The 24411-nt window shown below is 36.8% G+C and overlaps 3 protein-coding genes across 3 annotated transcripts; 2 read left to right on the forward strand and 1 right to left on the reverse strand.

Moving 5' to 3' along the window:
• Positions 1-10947: 10947 nt before the first annotated feature.
• Positions 10948-14614, reverse strand: LOC111896913 (70 kDa peptidyl-prolyl isomerase). The gene is made up of 12 exons (XM_023892884.3): positions 14276-14614; positions 14090-14176; positions 13706-13966; positions 13546-13620; positions 13389-13469; positions 13090-13287; positions 12902-12988; positions 12642-12817; positions 12438-12560; positions 11970-12244; positions 11769-11889; positions 10948-11194 (listed from the first exon to the last, which is right to left on the reverse strand). The coding sequence occupies exons 1-12, from the start codon at positions 14481-14483 to the stop codon at positions 11141-11143; spliced, it is 1746 nt and encodes a 581-aa protein (XP_023748652.1). The 5' UTR covers positions 14484-14614; the 3' UTR covers positions 10948-11140.
• An 888-nt stretch (positions 14615-15502) lies between these two features.
• Positions 15503-16159, forward strand: LOC128125826 (uncharacterized). Its single transcript, XM_052766128.1, has one exon. It carries the CDS (start codon positions 15503-15505, stop codon positions 16157-16159), a length of 657 nt encoding a protein of 218 aa, XP_052622088.1.
• A 19-nt stretch (positions 16160-16178) lies between these two features.
• LOC111896914 (uncharacterized) lies at positions 16179-16790 on the forward strand. The gene has a single exon (XM_023892888.3). The coding sequence runs from the start codon at positions 16179-16181 to the stop codon at positions 16788-16790; it is 612 nt and encodes a 203-aa protein (XP_023748656.1).
• Positions 16791-24411: the final 7621 nt, after the last annotated feature.

Raw genomic sequence — 24411 nt, forward strand, 5'->3', positions numbered from 1 at the left:
ACATCTTCAATCTCGACCTGGCAAAACATGACACGACACGAAAACCCGACATGAAATTAGCGGGTTAGGTCAGAGATTTCGACACGTTTATGTAAATGGGTTGACACAACACGACACGATAATTAAACAGGTAGGATTATGGTCAAGACTTTCAACTCGAAGATGACTCGATTAATTATATATTATTTATTATAAATTTCATATTTTTAAAAATATATTATATGTTATAGACTTATAGTGGGCAAACTCAAGAATTAGAATTAATATTCTAATTTTCAAAGTTACTTAATTTTAATCATCCTTACAATCTATACATTTGCTCTCCAACTTTAATTCTTTTCATTCTTACTTCTAAACTTACTATAAAGACAAAACCTCAAAAATGGTCCCTGTGGTTTTCGAAAATATCAAGTTTAGTCCCTATGTTCAAAAAACCTCACAGATGGTCCCTGTGATTTCAAAACTTTTAACAAATGGTCATTTTCGCTAACTCTGTTAGCTTTTGACCGTTAAGTGAAGGGCATTTCTGTCTTTTCACTACTACAGGAACCATTTTTTGAAGTTTTGCCCTTATTTAAAAAAAAGAAAAAAATTATTATTTAATATTAAAGGTCTCTCTCTCTCTCTCTCTCTCTCTCTCTCTCTCTCTCTCCTTCCTTTTACTTTTTAGCCATACCCCCCCCCCCCCCCCAATCTTTTTTTAATATGATTTTTGTCATTTTTATATTGGGAATTTGACTTTAATCCATGGCAAATTCATCAGAACCATCATCATCGATAAGCTTTACCTTACCATCTCATATTTCCAGCGGCTCTTCTCCAATCCCGGATCCACGCCCAAATCTTCAAACCATTAGCTTAAACAAACTCATCTCAAATTTAAAGAAGCTCTTATCTGTTTTCGTTTCTGATTACAACGATGCCAAAGTTGTTCTTGAGGGAATTCCAGTAGACATTCACATTCATAGGTGTATTTCAACTAGGTGTATTGATCGTATATCACAACCACCAATTGTATCATCTTTCTGATTTCTTCCTCAAACATCATTGAAAATCTTCATCATAAAACCTAAATCGTTACAGATTCTAGATTCGCAACCTCGTTTGGATTTCAATTTTGAAACCTAGTTTGGGTTTTTGATTTTGTGTTGTTTTCATTTTTAGATAACCAAACCCCATTCATCGTTTATATTCTAGATTCTAGATGTTTTGATTTTCTAATAATCAAAACTAGCTTCATATTATGTGATGTTTTGATTTTCAGATAATCAAAACTGGGACGACGGAGCTTCATTGGGTTCAAGGTCGCCGGTGCTAAAGGGCTCTGGTCGGAGATGACAAAATGAAGGGAAGGAGAGTCATGTGTGGTGTTTCTAGAAGTGAAGATGGAGAAATGTGTGACACAGAGGTCATCGTCGGAAGTGCAACATTGTGTTCACCATATGAAATGGAATGGGGAAGAAGATCGTGAGAGAAGATGGTGGAATCAAGGAGATTAGATTTAGGATCGAAAATATTGTGTGTGTTTGTGTTTGTCTTTAATAGAGTTTCAAAGATCTGGTTTGCAAACTCAATTTTTAAGGATTTCCATGAACTTTTTTGCAAACTCGATTGAGAAAGGCGATGATGGAATCAGAAAAATGGAGTCTTGGTTTTACAGCGTGGAGAGAGAGAGAGAGAGAAAGCCTTTAATATTAAATAATATTTTTTTTCTTTTTTTTAAATAAGGGCAAAACTTCAAAAATGGTCCCTGTAGTAGTGAAAAGACAGAAATACCCTTTACTTAACAGTCAAAAGCTAACGGAGTTAGTGAAAATGACCATTTGTTAAAAGTTTTGAAACCACAGGGACCATCTGTGAGGTTTTTTGAACTTAGGGACTAAACTTGATATTTTCAGAAACCACATGGGCCATTTTTGAAGTTTTGTCTACTATAAATTTTATCATTCCATCTCATAATTTCAGTTAGGGCTGTTTACTATTCGGATAAAACCGAATTATCCAATTGGATAATTTGGATTAGACTATTTGGTTTGGATATTCGGATTTTTGGATTGGTTTTCAACAAAACCGAATTATTATTTTGGATTTCGGATTGGTTTTGGTTTATAAAATCAGAACCGAATAGTCCGAAAAAACCGAATAAACATTTATAATTTATCTATTTATAATATATATCTATAGTTATTTATTAATTTTGTAATTTATTTTTTCAAATAGGTTCAAAACGTTACACTCGATACAAAAAAACATTAATACGCATTTTCTCTCAAAAGTTTTCTGTCTATAAAATATTTAACTATGATATATTTTCTTATTAGTTGTTTATAAATTTCAAATCACAACTAAATAATTTGTATTTGCTTCTTATGTAAAGTTGGGTAATATTAGAATTATATGTCGTTTTAAAATGTTTTGGTTTTTGTAAACCGAATTATAAAAACCGATCCAACCGAATTATAATTGGTTCGGATCGGATCGGATTTGAATTTAGTTTGGACTATTCGGATCCATGTTTTGAAAACCGAAATCAAATTGGATTCACTTGATTGGATCGGATCAAACCGATCCATCCAAACGAACACCCCTAATTCCAGTGTTTCACTTTTTCCTTTTTGCCTCCACAACTCCTACTTTCCAACTTTTAAAATATTTCAACCCAACATGACACAACATATTTACAAGGTCTGAACCTTAACCCGAAACCCGACACGAAAATAAATGAATTGACATGACACGATAATTGAACGGGTCGGGTTAGGGTCAAGCCATTTCAACCCGTTTAATGTCTTGACACGACACGAACCTGACACGACACGACACGTTTGCCAGGTCTACTTCTATCTTTTTCTCACATCATCAAGCTTTCCAGGATTCAACCCTAAATTCACCGTCTTCTCTTCGTACTCTTTCATGCTTCATACACCAAAACACAAAAAACTCGGATTCAATTTTTATTTAAAGGAGAATGTCACTGTACCACATTAAAGTTTAGTCATTTTTCCGATTTGATCACTATTTTTTTTTGCGCAATAGGTCCTTAAAGTCTTTTTTGGCCTGTCAATTAAACCATTTTGCTCGAATTTAACTGGTTACCAGGTAACAAGGTTAACGTGACATTTATAATTAATTTATTTTTATAACTTGGGTGCCGCGTTGTACAATCCACATATATTAGAGTATATTTTTTATTTTTTTAAATTTAGAAAATTTACTTAACTCTTCATATCATCGGAATTCCATTTCATCTACATGCCTCCTCCCTGCTTCTTATCTTCATATCTTCATGTTTCTATTTCATATTCGATTTGTTGGTTCTAAGGATGCCTTTACAAGTCATGATTTGAATAACATCTATTGGCCGATTTGTTGGTTCTAAGGATGCCTTTACAAGTCATGATTTGAATAACATCCATGAATTGAAGAACATCAATTTAAGGAAACACGGATTTGCATGAGTACCAGAAATTGAGAAATTTGGCTAACGTGCACTCAATAGCGGAGCTAGGTGGGGCGTTGGATAACTAAAGAGATTATAACATATTTTTTAATGTCCGATATTGGATAACTACATATATAATATATTGACAATGTTTATATCCCCATATCAAAATTTTAGATCGGCCACTACATGCACCATGTTTGGTTATTAATCCATTCATGATGGTGTCTTTCACGGATAATCTAACGTGGCTAAACGAAGGGAACCGATATCTCTAGTGGCCATTTTTTAAAGGGAAGAGTCACCATTGACAAACCAACCTACAAAACATTTGTGTCGGTCGTGTGTGCCTTGCATAGAGGCCTGGCCGCCTGGCCACAACACAAAATAAATAAATAGATAAATAAATTTACATTTTTGGTCCCTTCACCATATTGGTCCTTGTTTGAAGTTTTCATAACGTATTTGGGCCCACAAATATAGTCACATTACATTACAAAAATCTCGGATAAGGACTTTATTTATCAAGACCACCTATTTCTTTTTGGTCCCCCTGTGTACCAAGACCACCTCTTTCTTTAACGGCTATAACTTTATTCCACTTTACCTGATTTAAACATTAAGGATTTATCTTTAAATTTATAATATATTTTAGAACTGTATATCGTGGTGCACTAATATATTTTACACATACAAGGTTTGAATCTTGAATGTTATTTAGGCAGCTGGGTATGAGCTACATGTTATTACATATTATCACATCTAAAAGGTGTCACATTATCATCCTAGTCATAAATAGGTGTTATACCACCAAATGTTAAAATAGACAACATCAAATAACATATAATAACATCCCTTATTTATTTATTTATTGATGTTTTTAGTTTCTATATTTCGAATTTTTCTATTTATGTCATAATATTTATAATTATAACATAAATTAAAATTAACATTTAAAAAGTAAAAATATAAATATAAATCCTAATATAAAAACAACATAAAAAATTACAATTAAGGATAAAAACACATTTAGAAACCTAAAAAAAACGAAACAAATTACATTTTTGATCTAAATTACTCAACTTCAGTGTCGTCATAGATATGATCTGCCAAGTCTTCTTGAAGTTGTTTATGTTTTCGTTGATCTTGAATATCAACAACTCTATGTAAGTATTCTGTTGTCCCTGGTTGAAATTGAATGTGTCCAGGTTTCGTAGGCGAATACTCGGCAATGTTTCGTCCTTTATCTTCAATCACCATGTTATGCATAATGATACATGCATACATAATATCTCGTAGTGTGTCCAACTCATATGCTCGTGTCGCATATTCAACTATGTGTCATTTTGCTTTCAGAACTCCGAAAACATGTTCCACGTCCTTACGTGCTCCTTTTTGTCTTCTCTTGAAAAATTTATCTCTTGGTTCTATCGGGTGTCGAAACGCCTTCACAAACGTAGAATATGTTGGATATATTTCATCCGTGAGGTAATACCCGAACTTATACTCATTGCCATTTACTATGAAAGGAGCATCCGTTGCCTTTCCTGTCAAAAGGTCCTGAAATATTTGTGACTGATCAAGAACGTTTACGTCATTGTTCGAACCCGCTACTCCAAAAAAGCATGCCAAATCCATAAGTCTTGAGATGCAATAGCCTCTAATACTAACGAAGACGATCCAAGATGACCACTTGTGTATTGATCTTTCCACGCCACATGGCAATTTCTCCATATCCACTTTGTGCAATCAATGCTTCCAAGCATTCTCGGAAAACCATGTCGTTCTTCATGCGCCACATATAGTTGTTGTATGTCATTCAATGAAGGTTTGCCCAAATATTTGTCACTGAAGGTTTCGATAACATCTCTCACCAATCTATACAAACTTTCTCGTTCGCTCTGACATTCTCATATAGTAATCAATAGAATCGGGCGATTCCCCCAAAGCCATAAGTTTGATTGCAGCAACACATTTTTGCAACCTTGTATAACCTCGTTTACCTCTCGCATCATACCTTAGTTTATTCATACCTAAACATATAATAAGTTTTTCAAACAATTATTTAATAATCTAAAAAACATATAATATAATTTTCAAATAGCTTTTTAATAATCTAAAAAACATATAATATAATTTTCAAATAGCTTTTTAATAATCTAAAAAACATATAATAAAATTTTCAAACAACTTTTTAATAATCTAAAGAACATATAATAAAATTTTAAAGCAATTATTTAATAATCTAAAGAAAATATATTAAAAAAGAAAATAATTGTAATTACGGTACCTGCTTTCCATTGCATTGGCTATTCGTTGAAATACATTTTTCCGCAAACGAAACCTTCTTTTAAAATCGTTTGTCGGTAGATACATTTATCCGCAAAATAATAGTGTACTAGACGTCTATGTCCCTCTTCACGGTCTATGTTCAACGCCGCACGTCTAGTCAGTAGTGGAGCTGGCTCTGACGGTATCATGTCCGTAACATATTGATACATCATACCCACGAACATATCATCCTCATCGATATCATGATTGTATGGATGGAACGGATCAAAATGTTCCTTTCTATAATTAAATAGAGTATTAAGGTAAAATGAAAATTTTGAAGTTGAAAGAAATGGAGATTATTGAAATAGTTTGTTGAAAATATGATGAAGGTAAAATGAAGATAAATTTTTGAGTATTTATAATAATAAAGATTTTTTTTAATTGTGACCATTTACAAACGGTTAAAAATATGACTATTCCAGTAAAAAACAAATCAAAAAAGGTCGTTTCCTTACGTCACCACGGTAACGCCTCTTACCATAACGCCCAAAAACACAATAGGGGCGGTGTTTAAGGCGTCGTAACGCAGTTATCTGTGAGCCACGTCATAATAACGCCATTAGGCGTTGCCCGCTCTGTGCCGCCTTATGGAATTTTGTATTTCAATATCTAAGGTCCTATATATTTATAGTAGGTAAACACGAGAATGTATTAATTATTTACTTAATCAAACATTAAAGACTTGGACATATATCCGTTGTTGCTTGTTGGTAGTTAATTGCAAAGTTGCAATATAACAAGAGTTATTAAATATTTCATTGTTGGTAATCAATTGCAAGGACTTTATGTGGATGGAGTGGAATGATTTCAACTTTAAAAGAAAATATAGCATATTCACAAAGTGGAAGATGTAATCAAAACCAGGCATTTCTTAATAACTATTGGAACCTGCATGGGAATTCAGGAGAGGATAATAATCGCTAATGTCTATGGCCCACAATCATCGGTTGGAAAATGTAAACTCTAGGAAGACTTGCTACAAATAAAAAGAGAAACATTGGGAACCTGGATAGTGATGGGGGACTTCAACACATTACGAAGGCCTGATGAGAGATTCAATTCGCAATTCTGCCCCTCCATTGCGTATGCATTCAATCGATTCATTAGTGAAGCAGAACTATGTGACCTTCGTATGGGTGGACACAGGTACACTTTCTTTTGTCAAACGGACCTATAGATGAGCAAGCTTGATCGTTTCCTTGTGAGCCCCGAATTCGTGTATCAATTCCCTTCTACCTCTGTGACGGTCCTTCCCCGGGAGCTCTCGGACCATTGCCCAATCCTTCTCCAAACTTCAACTCAAGATTTTGGGAAACCTCCTTTTAGGTTCTTCAACTCGTGGATGAATCGGGAAGGATTTGATAAAGTTGTTACTGAAACCCGGGCTACTTTTGTTGATTATGGGAATCGTGACATGTTTGTACTGGCAAAATTAAAATATCTAAAAAATGCAATCAAGAAATGGAGAAGCACTGAGTTCCTAAAGGAGAATATGGAGCTGGAAAATCTAAAAAAAATCCACGAGCTTGACATAGCTACGGAGAATCGAACCTTAAGTAACAATGAGACACAGGAGAGAAGTGTGGGCTTTCAGAAAATCGTTGATTTGGAGAGGATGGTCGTTCTTGATCTCAAACAAAAATAAAAAAATAGAGTGGGCAGTGGACGGGGATGAAAACACTTGCTTTTTTCATGGGTATGTTAATAATAAGAAGAATAAAAATCGAATCCATTGTCTAATCATCAATGTTGAATGGAATACGGATGCAAAAGAAATCAAGAAAGAGGTATTCAACTTCTACAGTAAGAAATTCCAGGAGAAATGGCCAACAAGACCAAAGCTTCTTAGTAATAGATTTCGTTCATTAAGTGTAGATGTTAGTAACATGATTGAGGCCCCTTTCAGTATTGAAGAAATTAAATCTGCAGTCTGGGTGTATGGGAATGAGAAGGCCCCTGGACCTGATGGATTCAGTTTTAAATTCATCAAAAAAATTTGGGATTTATTAAATTTGGATATATTTTCATGTGTAAAACATTTTGAGATACATGGGCAGCTCAACATGGGATGTAACTCATCCTTTATAACACTAGTTCCAAAAATAAAAGACACACTCAAGTCAGGAGATTACCGACCAATCAATCTCATTGGTTCTATTTATAAGATTATTGCAAAGACGCTTGCAAATCGACTGAAAGGAGTCATTGGGCACAACATCGATGAAGTGTAGTCGGCATTTATAGAGGGAAGAAACATACTTGATGGACCACTTATAGTCAATGCACTATGCTCATGGGCAAAAAAGGTGAGAAAAAAAATCATGCTCTTCAAAATCGACCTTTACAAGGCTTTTGACTCAATAAACTATGAGTACCTTGATTCCCTCCAAAAACAAATGGGATATGGTGAGAAATGGCGTAGATGGATTAAAGGCTGCCTTATATCTACTAGAGCTTCCGTCCTTGTAAACGGCTCGCCCATAGAGGAGTTTTCCATGGAAAAAGGTGTTAGGCAAGGTGACCCCCTCTCCCCCTTTTCATTCATTATCACCATGGAAGGCCTAAACATTGCTATGAAAGCAGCGTGTGAAAAAGGAATCTTCAAAGGAATCACAATTCCACATAACGAGGCGACAATATCACATTTGTTTTATTCAGATGATGCCCTTATTTTGGGTGATTGGAGTAGAAGTAACATAAGGAATCTTGCCCGAATCCTAAGGTGTTTTCATGTGACTTTTGGATTAAAAGTGAACTTCCAGAAATCAAAGGTATTTGGTATTGGTGCAAGTACACAAGAGGTGGCTAGATGGGCAACTCCACTGGGATGCGAACCAGAAAGACTCCCCTTCACTTACTTGGGAGTTCCTGTGTGGAGCAAACATGAAATTAAAAAAAATACTGGAAGCCGGTTATTGAAAAGTTCCATACTAAACTCTCTACATGGAAGGCGACGACACTTTCCTTTGGGGGTCGAATGAAACTGATCAATTTGTTTTGGGGAACCTCCCACCATTTTATTTCTCTTTTTTTATTGAACCTATCGGGGTAGTAAACACACTTGAATCTATTAGAAGAAGGTTCCTTTGGGGAGGTCACGAAGGAAAAAAGAAAGTACATTGGGTATCTTGGGAAAAGGTCAAAGCTCCAAAAGAAATGGGTGGATTAGGAATTGGTTCGATGAGAGCCCTAAACCTAGCCTTGATCATGAAATGTTGGTGGAGGTTTAAGATGGATCCCTCACAATTATGGGCTCGAATGATTAAAGAAATCCAAATATTATGGACTAAACCATCGAGTGTCATCTCAAGAAAAGCCATTCCAAGGGCATGGAGCAATGTTGCAGGAATCAAAGATCATCTCAAAGAATTAGGGATTGGTATGGATATAGTACTAGTAAAGCAGATGGATAAAGGAGATAACACTCTATTATGGTTTGACCAATGGATAGGGACACAACCCCTAAAACTAGTATTCCCAGCTCTATACCAGTTGGAGAGGTACAAAACGTGTAGAGTTGTAGATCGAATTCAATTTGGTCGACACACCTAGAGGTGGAAACTAACCCTTTCCTATGTTGACCAGGTAAGTGAACTGCATGCATTATCCTCACTGTTAGGAACTTTTCAACCCTCAACGGCGATGGATAGATGGCGATGCGGTATATCACCGGATGGAACGTACCATGTTGATGTACTTAGGCGACTGATTGATAAACCAACAACAATGGAACCAACAAAAAACATTGAATGGATTAAAGAGATACCTATTAAAGTTCAATGTTTTATATGGCGTGCGTGTCAAGGGAGAATTCCAACATTAAAGGAACTAATAAAGAGGGGATTAATCCAAGGTTCCTCGTCATGTATCTATTGTAGCTCAGAAGAGGAAGATGTGTGCCATGTAATCATTAAGTTCCTTTTTGCAACAAACATATGGGAATGGGTCCTACAATGGTGTGACACTCCAGCGCCATCCCAATTCTCATATGTTCTTGATATCATTGAATTTGCTAGGGGATGGGAGAACTATCAATGGAAGAGAAATACGATGATCAGTATATGGTGGATCTAGAAGGCAAGGTGTGACAGGGTTTTTAAGAACCTCCATGTTAACCCGACAACAGTGGTGGGTAACATCAAATCGCAGGTCTTCACGTGGATCAAATATCGAATGGCGAAGAGCAGTTATAATTGGTTTGATTGGTCTAGCTACCCATTTTCTTGCTTGTAATATGTAATTGTTTTCTTTCTCATTTTTATCATGTACTTTGTTTCTCTTCCGGACCCGTTTAGTTACTTGTTGGACGGGTGCTAGTTTCTTTTTTATATAATATATTTGCCGGTTCCAAAAAAAAATATAATTGCCAAAATAACAACATTGGAAGAGCATTTACTAAATTTGTTTAATCACTGCATGATTGATTTGTCATTGTATAATTGAAAGAACATTTATTAAATGGTTTAATCAATTTTAAGAGCATGGACAAGTGAGAAAAACATGCATTATGTTTGGTTATTAATGCATTCATGATGTTGTTTTTCATTGATAGTCTATATATCAATTGAGAAATTGAGAAATCTGGCATGAATGGTTTTAATCTATAATAATAAAATATATAATAATATAAAAATTTGATTTCAATCCGGTTTCATTCTTTAACTTGTTTACGACTGAAAATTGTTTAAGTTTAGGATTGATTGTAGTATGGTTTCAAGAACCAGTTTTAGTTTTGGACTATTTTGTCCCTCTAAGTCTAAGTAACAATGACTATTTGACCCTATATTTATCTTTTTCATCCTCCTCAATCTTCATCTTTTTCATTAAAGTGAAAAATCTAGTAAGATACCATTATTTGATGTTTAACATTGAGAAAGACAGATTATAAATTATAAAGAAATTAAATATCCTCTTACTTTTTATTCCTACAAAACTTCCTATCCAATTAAATGATGACATGTGTCATATTAGTATATTAAAATATCATTAAATTTCATTAAATGAACATTAAATGTTATACATGTTACCATTTAATTATATAATTTATTGGTGTTCTTGTAAATGTATCCCAAAAAGTCAAAAATACCCTCTTCAATCTAAATAAATTACATAACCTATAAGAATTTTGCGTTCAATTTTTGTTGTTTTCTAACAAAATCAAATCGAGTCGATTAAGTATGGAAAGATCCAAAAAATGCGAGTTATTATTACTAATCAATTTCCATAAGTTTTTCAAAAACACTACAGTACCTCCTCAAAAAAACCTCACTAACCAAAAACATGTGTAATCATATTGATTTCTAGACTGCTTTTCTAGTTATTCAGAGTGATTATAGAGCAAAAAAACAAGTCCAAATTCACTCATCATGCCTTGCTATCAATCGTCATGGGCACCGTTTCTTGCTTTCTTGCTCCATTCTGCAATATGTCACAAATTCGGTTACTAAGGTGATTTTCATTGAGGAGAACATTCATGTCTTTTGTATATATGATGGATGGAGAATGGGTTCCTTTTAGGTTGGACAAAAAGTTACAATTTTTTCCTATTGATATTGGTCTTAGGGGTTTTTTCTTTTTTTCTCGATTAAGTCATGTATAAGTGGTTGAAGGCGGAATGATGTTTGTTTCGATAAAGTGTTATATACATAAGGTCTGTTTCTTTTCTAGACCGAATAAACGGTTTGAATGAGACCAAATGACCATTTTACCTTTACATCCCAGAAAAACAAATTTCAAAATATTCACAATTTTTAATGTGAGAAAACTTGGGAAGGAAAAAAGGACAGATCCGTAAAGGGCTAGTGCCTGAATACATTAAACCATGTTTTTTTGGCTTAACCAATTAAGTCATTTTGTCCAGATTAAGTGCTTAATACATTAGGTCAAAAATAAACATTCCCTTGGACCGATGCATGCCAAAGGCAGTACAATTTGTTCTATTATGACGTGACATGACATGTCATGTATGTATATCCATTTTACTGCAACTTACACTAGATTGTAGGTGTTCCAATTTATTCATTTTCGCAAAAATATTTCCATAAAATTGTGCATCTTTCTTGTTATGCTCCTTCACCTTTTCTTTCAACAATTTGTACTCCAACTTCACATCCCTAATCAAAGACCAAAATCATACATGATTCTTAACTTCTTTCAAATTCAAAATTCAAAAATCCAAAGAAATCAAAATTACCTATTTTTAGGATCAATCTCGAGTGCTTTCCTAATATCCATCTCTGCAAGATCCAAATCAACAAGTTGAATGTACGCTTGGGCTCTTCTATAAAGCGCCTTCACATTCTTGCTATCAGCATCCAAGACCTTTGTGCAAAGCTTTACTGTTTGTTTATAGTCTTTCAGTTTTAATTTGCATGCAGCATTGTTCAAATTGCAGCTGATTTTTAAAATTTTGGATTCTTGTTTTTCATCATCACTAAAAGTTGAGTCATATTCAACGAAACTAAGAGCCTGTGTCATAAAAAAGGTTGTATGGTTAGCTAAGTGGTGTCAAAAAGTATCTGAGAAAATGAGAAAAAGCACACGAGGGTAAATTTGTAAAAGAATAAGTCTTAGAAATTCGAAGTGTTAATATTGGTTTATATATACAAGAGATGAAGTATAATAATAATAAATATATAATATGTATTTATATTTATATTACCTTTTCGTATCTTTTTGAAGCTCTCTCGTATTTTTGTCTCTTGAAAAGCGTATTCCCTTCTTCTTTCTTTCTCCCTGAAGTTTCGATCTTTTCTTGTGTACTTAATTCCCACGTGTCTTTTTCCTGTAACAACTCAAACCATTTTTATCCTTCCGAATTCTTCAAGAACCCTAAAAAAGATCAAAACTTTTGCAATTTCCATACCTTTTCAAATGAAATCAACTCAATATCATAATACACATTGGAATTCGCAGGAATAATTGCTGATTCTTGATGTGATTCGATTGAACCAAATCCATACTCTGGATGAATAGTCAACACTGCAACTTCACCCTTCTTCATCGTCTTCACACTTCTATCAATTCCATCAATAACTTGTTCTATCATCAAAAAAGAAACCGATTTCGTTGTTATTAGCTCACGTCTTTTCATTTTTTTTTTAAAATCACCAAAATGCCACTCACCTTCATCAATCTTGAACTCAAATGGTGTCTCGTTGTGTCCTTTATTCACAAAGACAGTTCCATCTTCGAGTTTCCCGACCAATTTCACTATTTAAAAAAAAAAGAAAAAAAAAAGCATAAGTACATTAAGGCTTATAAGGGGCCCACAATGTCCACGTGGGATGAGTTGTTACAAAGACGAAGAAAACCTTGAACAATTGCACCATCATTCGGACGATCATACCCTTCTCCTTCTTTCAAGATTTTCTTTAAAACCTTTTTGTCTGTTGTAACCTCTGAAACAATCTTCCATGAAACCAACTCAACGGTTATTTGAATGGTGGTGTTTGGTGGCACAACACATTCATCACCACCTGATGGGTCCCGCCCGTTCTCCCCAAATCCATCTATTGATCAAAAATGACGAAAAAGCCCTTCAAGATTCAATCTTGTGAATGTGAAATACAATAAACTAAAATTTTGTGTTGATTCCAATTCAAAATCTCACATTGTGGCTTCACTGTGAAGAGGGCTTTTTCTCCCTTCTTCATTGTTTTCACAGCTTTTGACAATGCAGGACAAAAACACCCTATGCATATATAACCTCTTGTAAGTAACAACTGTTGAGGGTAAATACGTAATTTCAACATCAGGAAACTACTTACCATCTTTAACCGTAAACTCGACTTCCTCACTTTTTGAAACTAAACTTCCATCCTCAAGCCGCACCTCGTACTTAACTGTATGACACACGAATCATGTTATGACAGACATATTATGACACGACAGGTTAACACAGTTTAACAGTAAAAAGATGTAATGTACCTAGAACTTCATCTGGATCTTTGGGAGTTTGCCAGTTTTGTCCTTCAGTTACTATTGTCTTCAAAATACATCCATCTTTGGAAATATCTTTCACTTTGGTCCATGAAAGCAACTCAATTTCAAACTGAAGTGTTGCATTAGGAGGAATAGTGGGAGGCGATCCGGATTCACCATATGCAAGAGCGGGAGGAATTGTAAAAAGGGATTTTTCGCCTTTTTTCATAGTCTTGATACCATCGTCCCACCCTTGGATCACGTGTCCTGTAATGGCAAAAACGAATATCAAGAAATGTGCAGAAATCGACTCATGGGTAGTGTTCCAAATACGATTACTACTTTTAGAAAGAAGAATTATCGTGTGAAATTGTTCAGAATTACTCTTACCGAGCCCGAGCTTGAACTTAAATGGCAGCTCCCGATCGAGGCTTGAATCAAATCGAGTTCCATCGAGTAAACTTCCAACATAGTGAACTGTAGAATTGAATCAGAATGTTACATTATAGAATTCCCAAGTCGAAATTCATGTAAATGTTGAAAGTTTTAATTTTGAAGAAAATGTATGGAAATTACCTTCAACTTCATCGCCATTAATGGGGGTATCCCAGCCATCACCTTCATTAAGGATCTTTTTGTTCAACCCATCTTTTCCAATCTCCTTCTCTTCTCCTACTTTCCCGCCAGCTCCACCTTCGGGCGCGTCCATGTCGTCGCCGATTGCGTCTTCTCCGTCGGTTTCGTTGAATTTTCCGGCAGTCGGAATATCAAAATCGTCCTCCATTTATCCGATAACACAGTTTTATATCTGTGGATATCCAAATGCAGACAAAAAACGGAAGGGGGTGATGGTGAAACGTGAGGTTGTTATCTGAAGGGTGTTCGGATATGATCTGAGAGGCTCTGATTGAATCAAATGACACAGAAGAGATGATGCTTCTGCCATGGGGTATATATACGCATGGGTTTGAAGGGAGAGAGAGTGAGAGTTCCATGGATTTGAAGAGAAGATGAGAGCGGGTAAAAGGGATGATATTTGGTAAGTAAGCTGTCTCTTTAACGCCTTCTTTTCCTCTACGATCCAATCTTCATGGGTGTGTTAATTACCATTACAGTTCCTGAAATTAACAAGAAACCCTACTGATAGTTGGAAGAAATTCGAAATGGGTTCTGTTTTATTGATGATTTTAGAACTTTAGATCGGCAAAATTTGGATGATTTATCTGATTATCAAGAACTCCGGGCATGGTTTGGTTGATTTTGAATTTGAGCTTCGAAATTAAATGATTTTTTTTGTGAAATTTAGTGTGACCAAATAATTAATAAATTATTATTGAAAAGTTGTACGAATTTACGTAACAAAATCAAAATTAAAAATCTCAGATTTTTATTAGCATCCATATAAAAGTAAGACTATACTTAAACAACATTCTGACTACTCCAAACATAACCAAGAACCTTATTTCCATTGGAAAATATACCCAACATAATAAAATATTATATTGACTTTGATGAGTTTGGTTTTTATTCTGGGTGTGAGCGCAGTTTGGAACCATGCACACCGCCCCCAGACCGCAGTCTGGTGCAGTTTTGATCGCACTGCGGCTAAGGAATAACGCGTCATGTGATTGGCTGGTGGAATAACTAACCGTTAAATGCTTTTGGGCGTTGCTTTTTTTTTTTTTTTTTTTCCTTTTTGCCTTTCTTTCCTATATATACATATACAATTCATTTGTTTTTAACCACAATATAACCTTTTCTCTCTCTCAAATTTTTTTAAAAAATCACCACTCTTTCTCAAAAATGAAATCTTCTTCATCTTCTGAAGAATTTCAGACTATTTTTGATGTTGTTGTTGCGTGTGCTCAAATGGCAAAACAAACATACGATGCTTTATGCAATAACGCAGCTGCTAGTTCTCAACGGAGAACACAAAGATATATTTTCAGAAATTGTGAAGAAGCCAACCAACGTTTGGTGCAAGACTATTTTGAACAGAATGTCACTTATCAAGGGTATTATTTTCGTAGGCGCTTCAGAATGTTCAAAGGTTTATACGAACGTATAGTTGAAGATGTAACGAGGGAGTGCAGTTTTTTTCAACAACGGTACGATGCTAGAGGTACACCCGGTTTCACTCCCTTACAAAAATGCACGGCTACACTTCGACAGTTAGCATATGACATTCCGCCTGATGCGTTAGACGAAAGTTTTAGGATGTCTGCTAAGATAGCACGAGACAGTCTCCACTTTTTCTGCAAAACTGTGATTCAGTTTTATGGTCCAAAATATTTACTTAAACCTACATGTAATGACATCTTGCAATTGCAAGCTTATCATGCTAGTCTGCATGCGTTTCCTGGAATGCTAGGAAGCTTAGATTGGCATGGGAAAATTGCCCTACGTCATATCATGGGCAATTTACCCGAAGTGATATTGTCACCCAACGGTCATACTTGAAGCAGTTGCATCACAAGATATGTGGATTTGGCATGCTTTTTTTGGTTCTCGTGGTTCGATTAACGATATCAACGTTCTTAATCGTTCACCTATATTTAACAACATATACGATGAATCTGCACCAGATTCTTCTTTTGAAGTGTGTGGAACGCCATATAAGTATGGTTGTTTTCTGGTCGATGGAATCTATCCAGAATATGTTGTATTTGTTAAATCGTTTACGTGTCCACATGGTTCTAGACGAAAGAAATTCAAGAGAGTTCAAGAAAGAGCTAGGAAGGATGTTGAGCGTGCTTTTGGAGCTCTGAAGAAACGGTGGTTCATATTGAAAAAACCAGCAAGTTACTTAGGCGAGGAAAAACTTCAAGAAATCATGTATACATGTCTCATATTGCATAACGTGGTTATTGAAGACGAAGGAAGAGTGATATGTGCGTTTGATGAGGAAGAAACCATACCAGAGACACAACCAATAGAAATTGGTGGCGAAGAGTATATGAACAGGGGAGCAGAGATACATTGCACTGAAACATTTCACAATATTCGCAATGACTTGGCGGAACACATTTACGGGGTTCAAAACATTAACCTTAATTTGGATCCATTGGATGACTCCGAAGACGAGTTCTAAGAGAACGACTTTATGTAGTTTGTTTTAGTTATTTTATTTGTGTTTTTTAAGTTTCTAAGATTATTTTAATGTCATGTGTGTGTGGTTTTCGTTTTTTTTTTTTTTTTTTTTTTTTTTTTTTTTTGTGGTAATGCAATGTAATATTTTTTTTTTAATTTTCAAGTAATGAAAAATTATGTTTTTTATTAAAAAAAGAAGTTTTAATTAAAATAGCTAAAAAAAGAAAAAAAAAGTGTGGCACCACTCCCTTGGTGTGGCAAGAAACCACACTTGTGTGGTAAAAAATGACATGACGTTTATGTGGCGGGGGAGGGAGTGTGGTTTCAGTGACACCACTCCCTCCAGCCTTAATGGTTAACAAGCCACCAACCTCTTATTTGATGTGATAACATGGGCTCCCTTTATGATGTTGCTTTCGCTCCTCAAGTACTCATTTTGGCATCAACAACTTGTTTATCCCGGTGATCAAGCATTAAAGTCTCTACTTTCAAGTATTTTAATTTTTTAGAATAACCAAAAAGTCTAGTGCATTATGTCAAGCTTTTCAGTTTGGTAAATACGTTAAATTTCCTTTTGAAATTTCTAATTTCAACATGCTTTCAATATTATTCACTCAATATTTTGACATCTTTGATTTCAAGTGTGAACCCTCTGGCCTCATTGCTTAGGTTGGACCCTCCGGTCCAATCTCAGTAAAGCACAGAATAATATAACATATATCACAAAGACAAAATGCACAATATCACATAATTCAGTACAAACACATATAACCCTCCGGTCACACAGTATTACCGCTCAGGTATGTATAGTGAGAAGACTCATCTTGGAAGTAAGCAAGTAGATCTAGCACCCCACGAACAGTCTAGACTCTGCCTACATAATATAATTATCTCGAATAAGCAAATTGTAATAACCACTAGAGATGCTAAGCTAACTTCTCCACTAATCTCATAAGGGGGTGAAAAGACCATTTTACCCCTCCATGGTCTCTAAGGTCCACAGTTGACCAAACCCTAAAAGTCAATGAAAACTCTCCAGTTAACAGTCCATGTTAACTAAACTTGTCGAGTTCCTTCATTTTCTCTGGAATATCGGGAAAATCCAACTCAACTCGTCGATTTGTCTCCTTAACCCGTCGAGTTGTAGCGCGTCCAATGTAATCGGGGAAAACCCTAACTGACTCGTCGAGTTGGCTCAAGCACTCGTTGAGTCCCTCTAGACAATTTCTCATTCAGACGATTCTAAGCAGAAATAAGGTCTCAAACTCTAGATCTAGCCTCTCAAGGTTGAAATACCACGTAAAGTTGCAAGCTTACGTCTAAGCATGGCATCTAGGACTCGAAATGCCAACATAAGCTCTATGTAGGGTTAAATGTATAAAAGCTTGCATGTAGCTTAATAAAGCTTGAATCCTTGGCCTCAAAGGACCTCAAACAACCCATATCTGATGTTTAAATCCCATGTCATGCTCAAGTGACCAAATAACCAAAAGATAGATGAGAGAAAACCCTAAAACTCCATAGGAAGAGGTCTAACAAAAGAAATGGTTAGGTGGTAGCTTTTTACTTCCAGACAGAAGCTATCACTGAAGAACACTGGATCCAAAGGTCCCTCCTCGATCCAAGTCGCGTTGCTCTCCAATTTCCTTCCAATATGCACAAGAATACTTCAAATTTAATCTTTCTCTCTCACACAACGAATGGAACTTGTTTAGGGTTTCTCACAGAGCTCTAAGGTTACAAGGGAGGCGGATTAGAAGGCTTAAGGTCCTTTAAATAAGACACAAACCATGAAAATTAGGGTTTTCTCACTTGGCACCTACTCTTCGAGTTGGGGTCTTCCAACTCGTCACATATTCTCTAAAAATCCAATAGTCATCAACTCCTCTACTCGACAAGTTGGGGAATCCAACTTGTCGAGTTGATCTAAAATTATGTAAGTAAATTATTTAAAAATCATACCTGGGAGTCGGGATGTTACAATTCTCCCACACTAGAATCAGACTTCGCCCCCGAAGTCATCCTCCGGAAACAACTCTGGGTTCTACTCCTGCATCTTGGACTTTGGCTCCTAAGTCCACTCAGATCCCTTCCGATGTTGCCACTAAACCTAAACCAATGGTACCTCTTTATTCCTTAATACCTTCACCTTCCTATCCAAGATCACTACCGGCCTCTTAATGTAGTTCAAACACTCATCAACCTAAATGTCCTCTAAAGGGACCACTTCCGTCTCATTGGCTACACACTTCCTTAGCTAGGACACATGGAAGGTGTTATTAATCTGACTCAACTCTGCAGGAAGCTCCAACCGATAAGCTACCTTACCCAGTCAGGCAATCACCCTGAAAGAGCCAATGTATCTAGGGCCTAGCTTGCCCCGTTTCCTGAATTGGATCACCCCTTTCCATAGGGATACCTTTAGGAGGACCAGATCTCTGACCTGAAACTATAGCTCTGAATGGCGTCGGTCGGCGTAACTCTTCTGATGACTCTGGGTCGTTAGTAACCTCTATCTAACCTGCTGGATCTGCTCTGTCATCTTGAGCATTATCTCAATGCCCCCAAATCACTATCTTCCATACCTCTCCCCAACAAATAGGAGTCTGAAACCTCCTCCCATATAAGAGTTCAAAGGGAGGCATACCTATATTGGAATGGTGGTTGTTTTTGTATGCAAACTCAGCCAAGGGCAAGTAAGTGTCCCAACTTCCACCGAAGTCCTTAACACATAAACGTAACATGTCTTCGAGCGTCTGAATCGTTCGCTCACTCTGCCCGTTTGTCTGTGGGTGATAAGTGGTTGAAAAGACTTTAGACCAATCTATTTATCAAACAATGACTGTAAATAAGAACAATAAGGTTTCACGAAGAAAAGCTTTCACTAAGAATGATAATCTCACCAAGAGATTATTGTTTGCACAAAGCGGCTATTAGGGTTTGTGAAAGGCGTATGAACTACACAAACCGATACAGAACAATATATAATACTATTCTAGACAATCCCTACAAATCAGGGATATAAAGCAAACTAATATACGCTAACTATGGAAACAAGATAAATACAAGATCTGTTACAATGCACTGAATAAAGCTATATACACTGAGTTATTGAAATGTTGATGCTGATGCTGAGATATGCGCTGATGCTGAAAGATAAATTTCAAAACATCATCATATTTCAAGGTTTGACCTTACAATCTCCCCCAATATGATGATGTTCAAAACCAACTAAATTAGAACACCTCTGGACAAGAATTCCTCATACTCAGCTTCAGCTTCTATTTTTACTGGCCAGTAAGGACTATCCAGCAACTCTTGTCTTCTATTCAGCAGCTCCATAGCAATAAGGATGTGAAACTCTCTGGAGAGATCTTGATGACTCATGCACATTTGCCTTAAGCCGACGAGATGAGTGGTTGGAGCCCTTGGAATCTCAGCAGTTCGCTGAAAACACATTTTTCTGTTTTTGTCGAGATAGAACATCCCGTGTTCAGGAACTGAGATAAATTTATGTTGAACCGGGTCAACACCGATAGGAAGAGAGTTGTTTATTCCACCAGCACCAAAGTTCAGAACCAACACATCTTCACCATTAACTTGAAATTTGGTTCTTCGGATTCTAGGAACTGATGAACTTTGGCCTTGATGTTGTGGTCGTTCTTTAGGAACAAGGTCCCAACGCTGAACTTTCTTGATCAGCAGATGAAGAGCACATGTTAGTTCAGAGGAGAGAGCTGAAGTTTGCTTGGATGCTAATTCGAGTAATTCCATCCATTCAGAATATCCATATTTGATCAGCTCATCCCTCTTGACAACTTCAGTGTATGGATGTTGTGAACCTTGACGAGTGATCAGCAACGTAAGAATTTTCTCATTGCGTGGTTTGGAAGCTTTAACTTTGATGATTTTATCACTACACACTCGTCGTCTAAGAACATCTTGAAACCTCTTTCGATCAATCCTGTCTAGAATACTATCAGTTTTAGGCTTACTGCTGCTAGGAGGAGGCTGAGAAGATTGAGATTTGGACTGAAATTCTAAGAATTTCTGTATCTGAGCTTCAAAAGATCCTTTGGCCTGAAGTTTATGCTGAATGAGAGATTCATCAGCTTGAGCAATATTCTTTAGAAGCTGAGCTTGATTGGCTTCATCAAGAATTTGCTTAACTTGATCAGGAGACATATTCCATTCAGCCGCCAAATTTGATATACTGACTATGGACTTGGGTTTCTTGCAGGACAGAGAAGTATCAGTCTGTGAAGGGGCCAAGTCAGTATCTTTTGCCTTACGCTTGCGAGATAGCTGTTGGGTATCTTCACTAGCAACATCTGAATCTTCTCCTTGGACCGGAATAATGGGATCAATGAATTTCATGTCTGGCCTTTGACATTCATTATCAAGTTCATCTGAATCTTCTTCTTGGACTGGAATAGAGGGATCAATGAAGTTCATATCTAATATTTGACATTCATCATCTTGTTCATCATCATGCTCACTATCTTCGACAAGCTTTTCAGTATCTGCTGGACTATTAGGTTTCGTAGAATCAGACTCGTGCATTGGCTTTGGTGACTCAGTCTGAACTAGAGTGTTGTCAACATATTCAGTGTCTCTCTCTTTTGGATCATCATCAGTATTATCCGCAGCATCAGTATCTCCCCCTTTTTGAGCATCATCAGTATGGGGACTAGAGGAAGGAGTATGCAAGAGAACTCCCTTTAGCTGATGAACATCAGCCTCAATGCGTAGAAGACGCTGACTCATGTCCCGAGTCAGTGTCAGAATTTCATTAAATGCTGAGGCCGGGATATGAAGGAATGAAGTACCTGGAGCTGCTTGTGAGTGTGGTTGCGTCCCCGGAGAAGGTTGGTCCCCCTGGGGTAGATTCTCCCCTTGGGAGGGATGCTCCCCCTGAGATGGTTGCTCCCCTTGAATCAGTGGTTCCTCTTGAGCTGAGTGAACTTTCTCAGTGACAGAGACAGTATGATGAGAAATTTGAGGGGAGAAATGACCACCATCTTGTGGTTCAGCTTCTTGATCGGCATAATCTTCATGGTTACCATCAGTTCCTTCATCAGTATCAGCGGTGAGTGATGGAACAGTGTATGGATTTGCAATCCATTCTCTCATCCTATCAGAGATGCCGATGTCAGTATCCAACGGATCATCTTGATACATTCGAGTTGACATACGTGGACATTGGATGGGGTTTCCAGAGTGTGAGTAATAATCTGCAGCGAAAAATTTATCTAATACCAGAGCAATCCAGCGTGGAAAGGGAACATGATCAGCACGTACATTTGCACTAAGGAGTTGAACAAGTTGATCAAAGAAGAAAGCTCCATAGTCAAGCCTTTTGTTGAGAAGAAGAGAACAGATGACTTGTTGCTCATAAGTGCTCAGTTGATCACCACTTCGAGACTTATGACCCACACATTTGCACAGAGCACCTGTGAAGAATTTCCATTCTGGGGTCATACATTGACGTAGAATAAGAGCTGATCGAGTCCCAGCCTTTGAGTGATCATATCCCAGTTGATCAAAGAGACGTCGACAACATTCAATAGGAGGGAGTTCAGAGAAGAAATCAAAAATTGGTAACTGGAGCGCGACACTGAGGAGGTCAGCAGTAATAAAGACTGAGTGTCTTCCATGGCCAATAGTCCCGGAGATGACATTGTTTTCATCATTGAGTGTTGCAGTGTAGTAGAACTCACATACTTGTTCAGGAAAGAACTCTGATGGAACATCGCTGATTGCGTATCGGAGTCGGCATGAGGCTAAGAAGTTAACAAAATCATCAAGTCCAAGACCTCAATGAACATCTGGAATGTCAGGATTGAAGACAACGTTGGTGGTTTTGATGTATATTGGAAGAGGAGGAGAGTTTGGGGCAGGGATTACCCTTCGTGAAGTAGAGGAGAATGTGAATAGTGATGCCACCATTAAAGAATGTTAGGAATCTAGGGTTTTGAAAATACGCGGAGGAAATTTGAATTGTGGAAGGAAGGTTTGAAATAGGGTTTGAAAGAGGTTTAAATATGGAATTAAACGGGCTTTTAAAAGGCAATGATTATCTTTTTCAAAAATAATTGTGTATTGTAACAACCTGTCAAATCAGAAAAATAGCCGTTGGGTAAAGGAGCCGTTGGACTGAAGATGAAATGACAATCAGTGTCTGTGGAAGCGCTGAGATCAGTGTCACAAAAGTTACATGCTAAGGATGGTTCTCCGTCAATTCAAGGTACAACTTGCTTGATTAAGGCTAGCAAGGAGGTTGGTGCGTGTTATAGATACTAGTTAGATTATCTAACCAGCGGCACAGAGTGTGGTGTCTTTATCAGTGAGTGGTTCGTCTTACTGAATCATTAGACACTGAGTGAGAAGAAGGTAAAGAGAGGATTGTTGCGTGTGATAGACCGTGGTGTTTTGGTCTAACAATCGGCAAAGCCTGTTGGACTCTCATCAGCGCGTGTTTTGTCATACTGAATCACAGAATCGGTGAAAGATTGGTAAGAAGAGATAGTTGCGTGTGATAGATCTTGGTGCTTTGATCTAACCATCGGCAAAGAGTTTCAAGTTGTTATCAGTGTATGGTTTAATACAATGAATCATTCAACTTTAGTTTAGAAGATTTGAAGAAGAGAGAGAGAGAGAGAGAGAGAGAGAGAGAGAGAAAGAGAGAGAGATAAGAGATCAAACCAAGGACTCAGTGTGAAAAATCATCAGCATGTCAACATCAGCGAAAAGTACATCAGCTTATAAGACAATAGCAAACATTAGCAAAATAAATTACAAAGAGATCATTCCAAGTTCTCCAATAATGTAAGCAGTTGTTTGAGAATCCAGTGCCTTGGTGAAGATATCAGCTAGTTGTTCTGAAGTATTGACATGTTCAAGAACAACCTTACCCTTCTCAACATTATCTCTGATGAAGTGATGTTAGATTTCGATATGCTTTGTCTTTGAGTGTTGAACAGGGTTTTGTGTGATCTGAATGGCACTGGTGTTATCACAGTATATGGGAGTCTTGGAGAACTTGATCCCATAATCTAGAAGCTGATTTTGAATCCATAAGAGCTGAGCACAACATCTTCCAGCAGCAACATACTCAGCTTCTGCAGTCGAGATGGCTACTGATGTTTGCTTTTTGCTAGACCAGCTAATGAGATGATTTCCAAGGAAATGACATCCACCTAACGTACTCTTTTTGTCTAAGTTGCATCCTGCATAGTCTGAATCAGTGTATCCAAAAAGTTCAAATGCTGAGTCATGAGGATACCACAGTGCTAAGTTCTGAGTCCCCTTCAAGTATCGAAAAATACGTTTGACGGCCATGAGATGAGACTCCTTTGGATTAGCTTGGAATCGAGCACAAAGAATAGTTCCAAACATGATATCAGGACGACTTGCAGTGAGATACAGAAGAGATCCAATCATTCCTCGATAAAGAGAGTGATTGACATCAGTACCAGTTGGATCAGCGTGCATTTTATCAGTCTTGGACACAGGAGTAGAGGCTGGTTTGTAGTCACTGAGAGAATACTTAACCAGAAAGTCAGAAATATATTTACTTTGGCAAATAGAGATACCTGATCTTTGTTGCTGAACTTCAAGAC

Source organism: Lactuca sativa, chromosome 1 (genome assembly GCF_002870075.4).
Source record: "Lactuca sativa cultivar Salinas chromosome 1, Lsat_Salinas_v11, whole genome shotgun sequence".
Taxonomy (NCBI): Eukaryota; Viridiplantae; Streptophyta; class Magnoliopsida; order Asterales; family Asteraceae; genus Lactuca; species Lactuca sativa.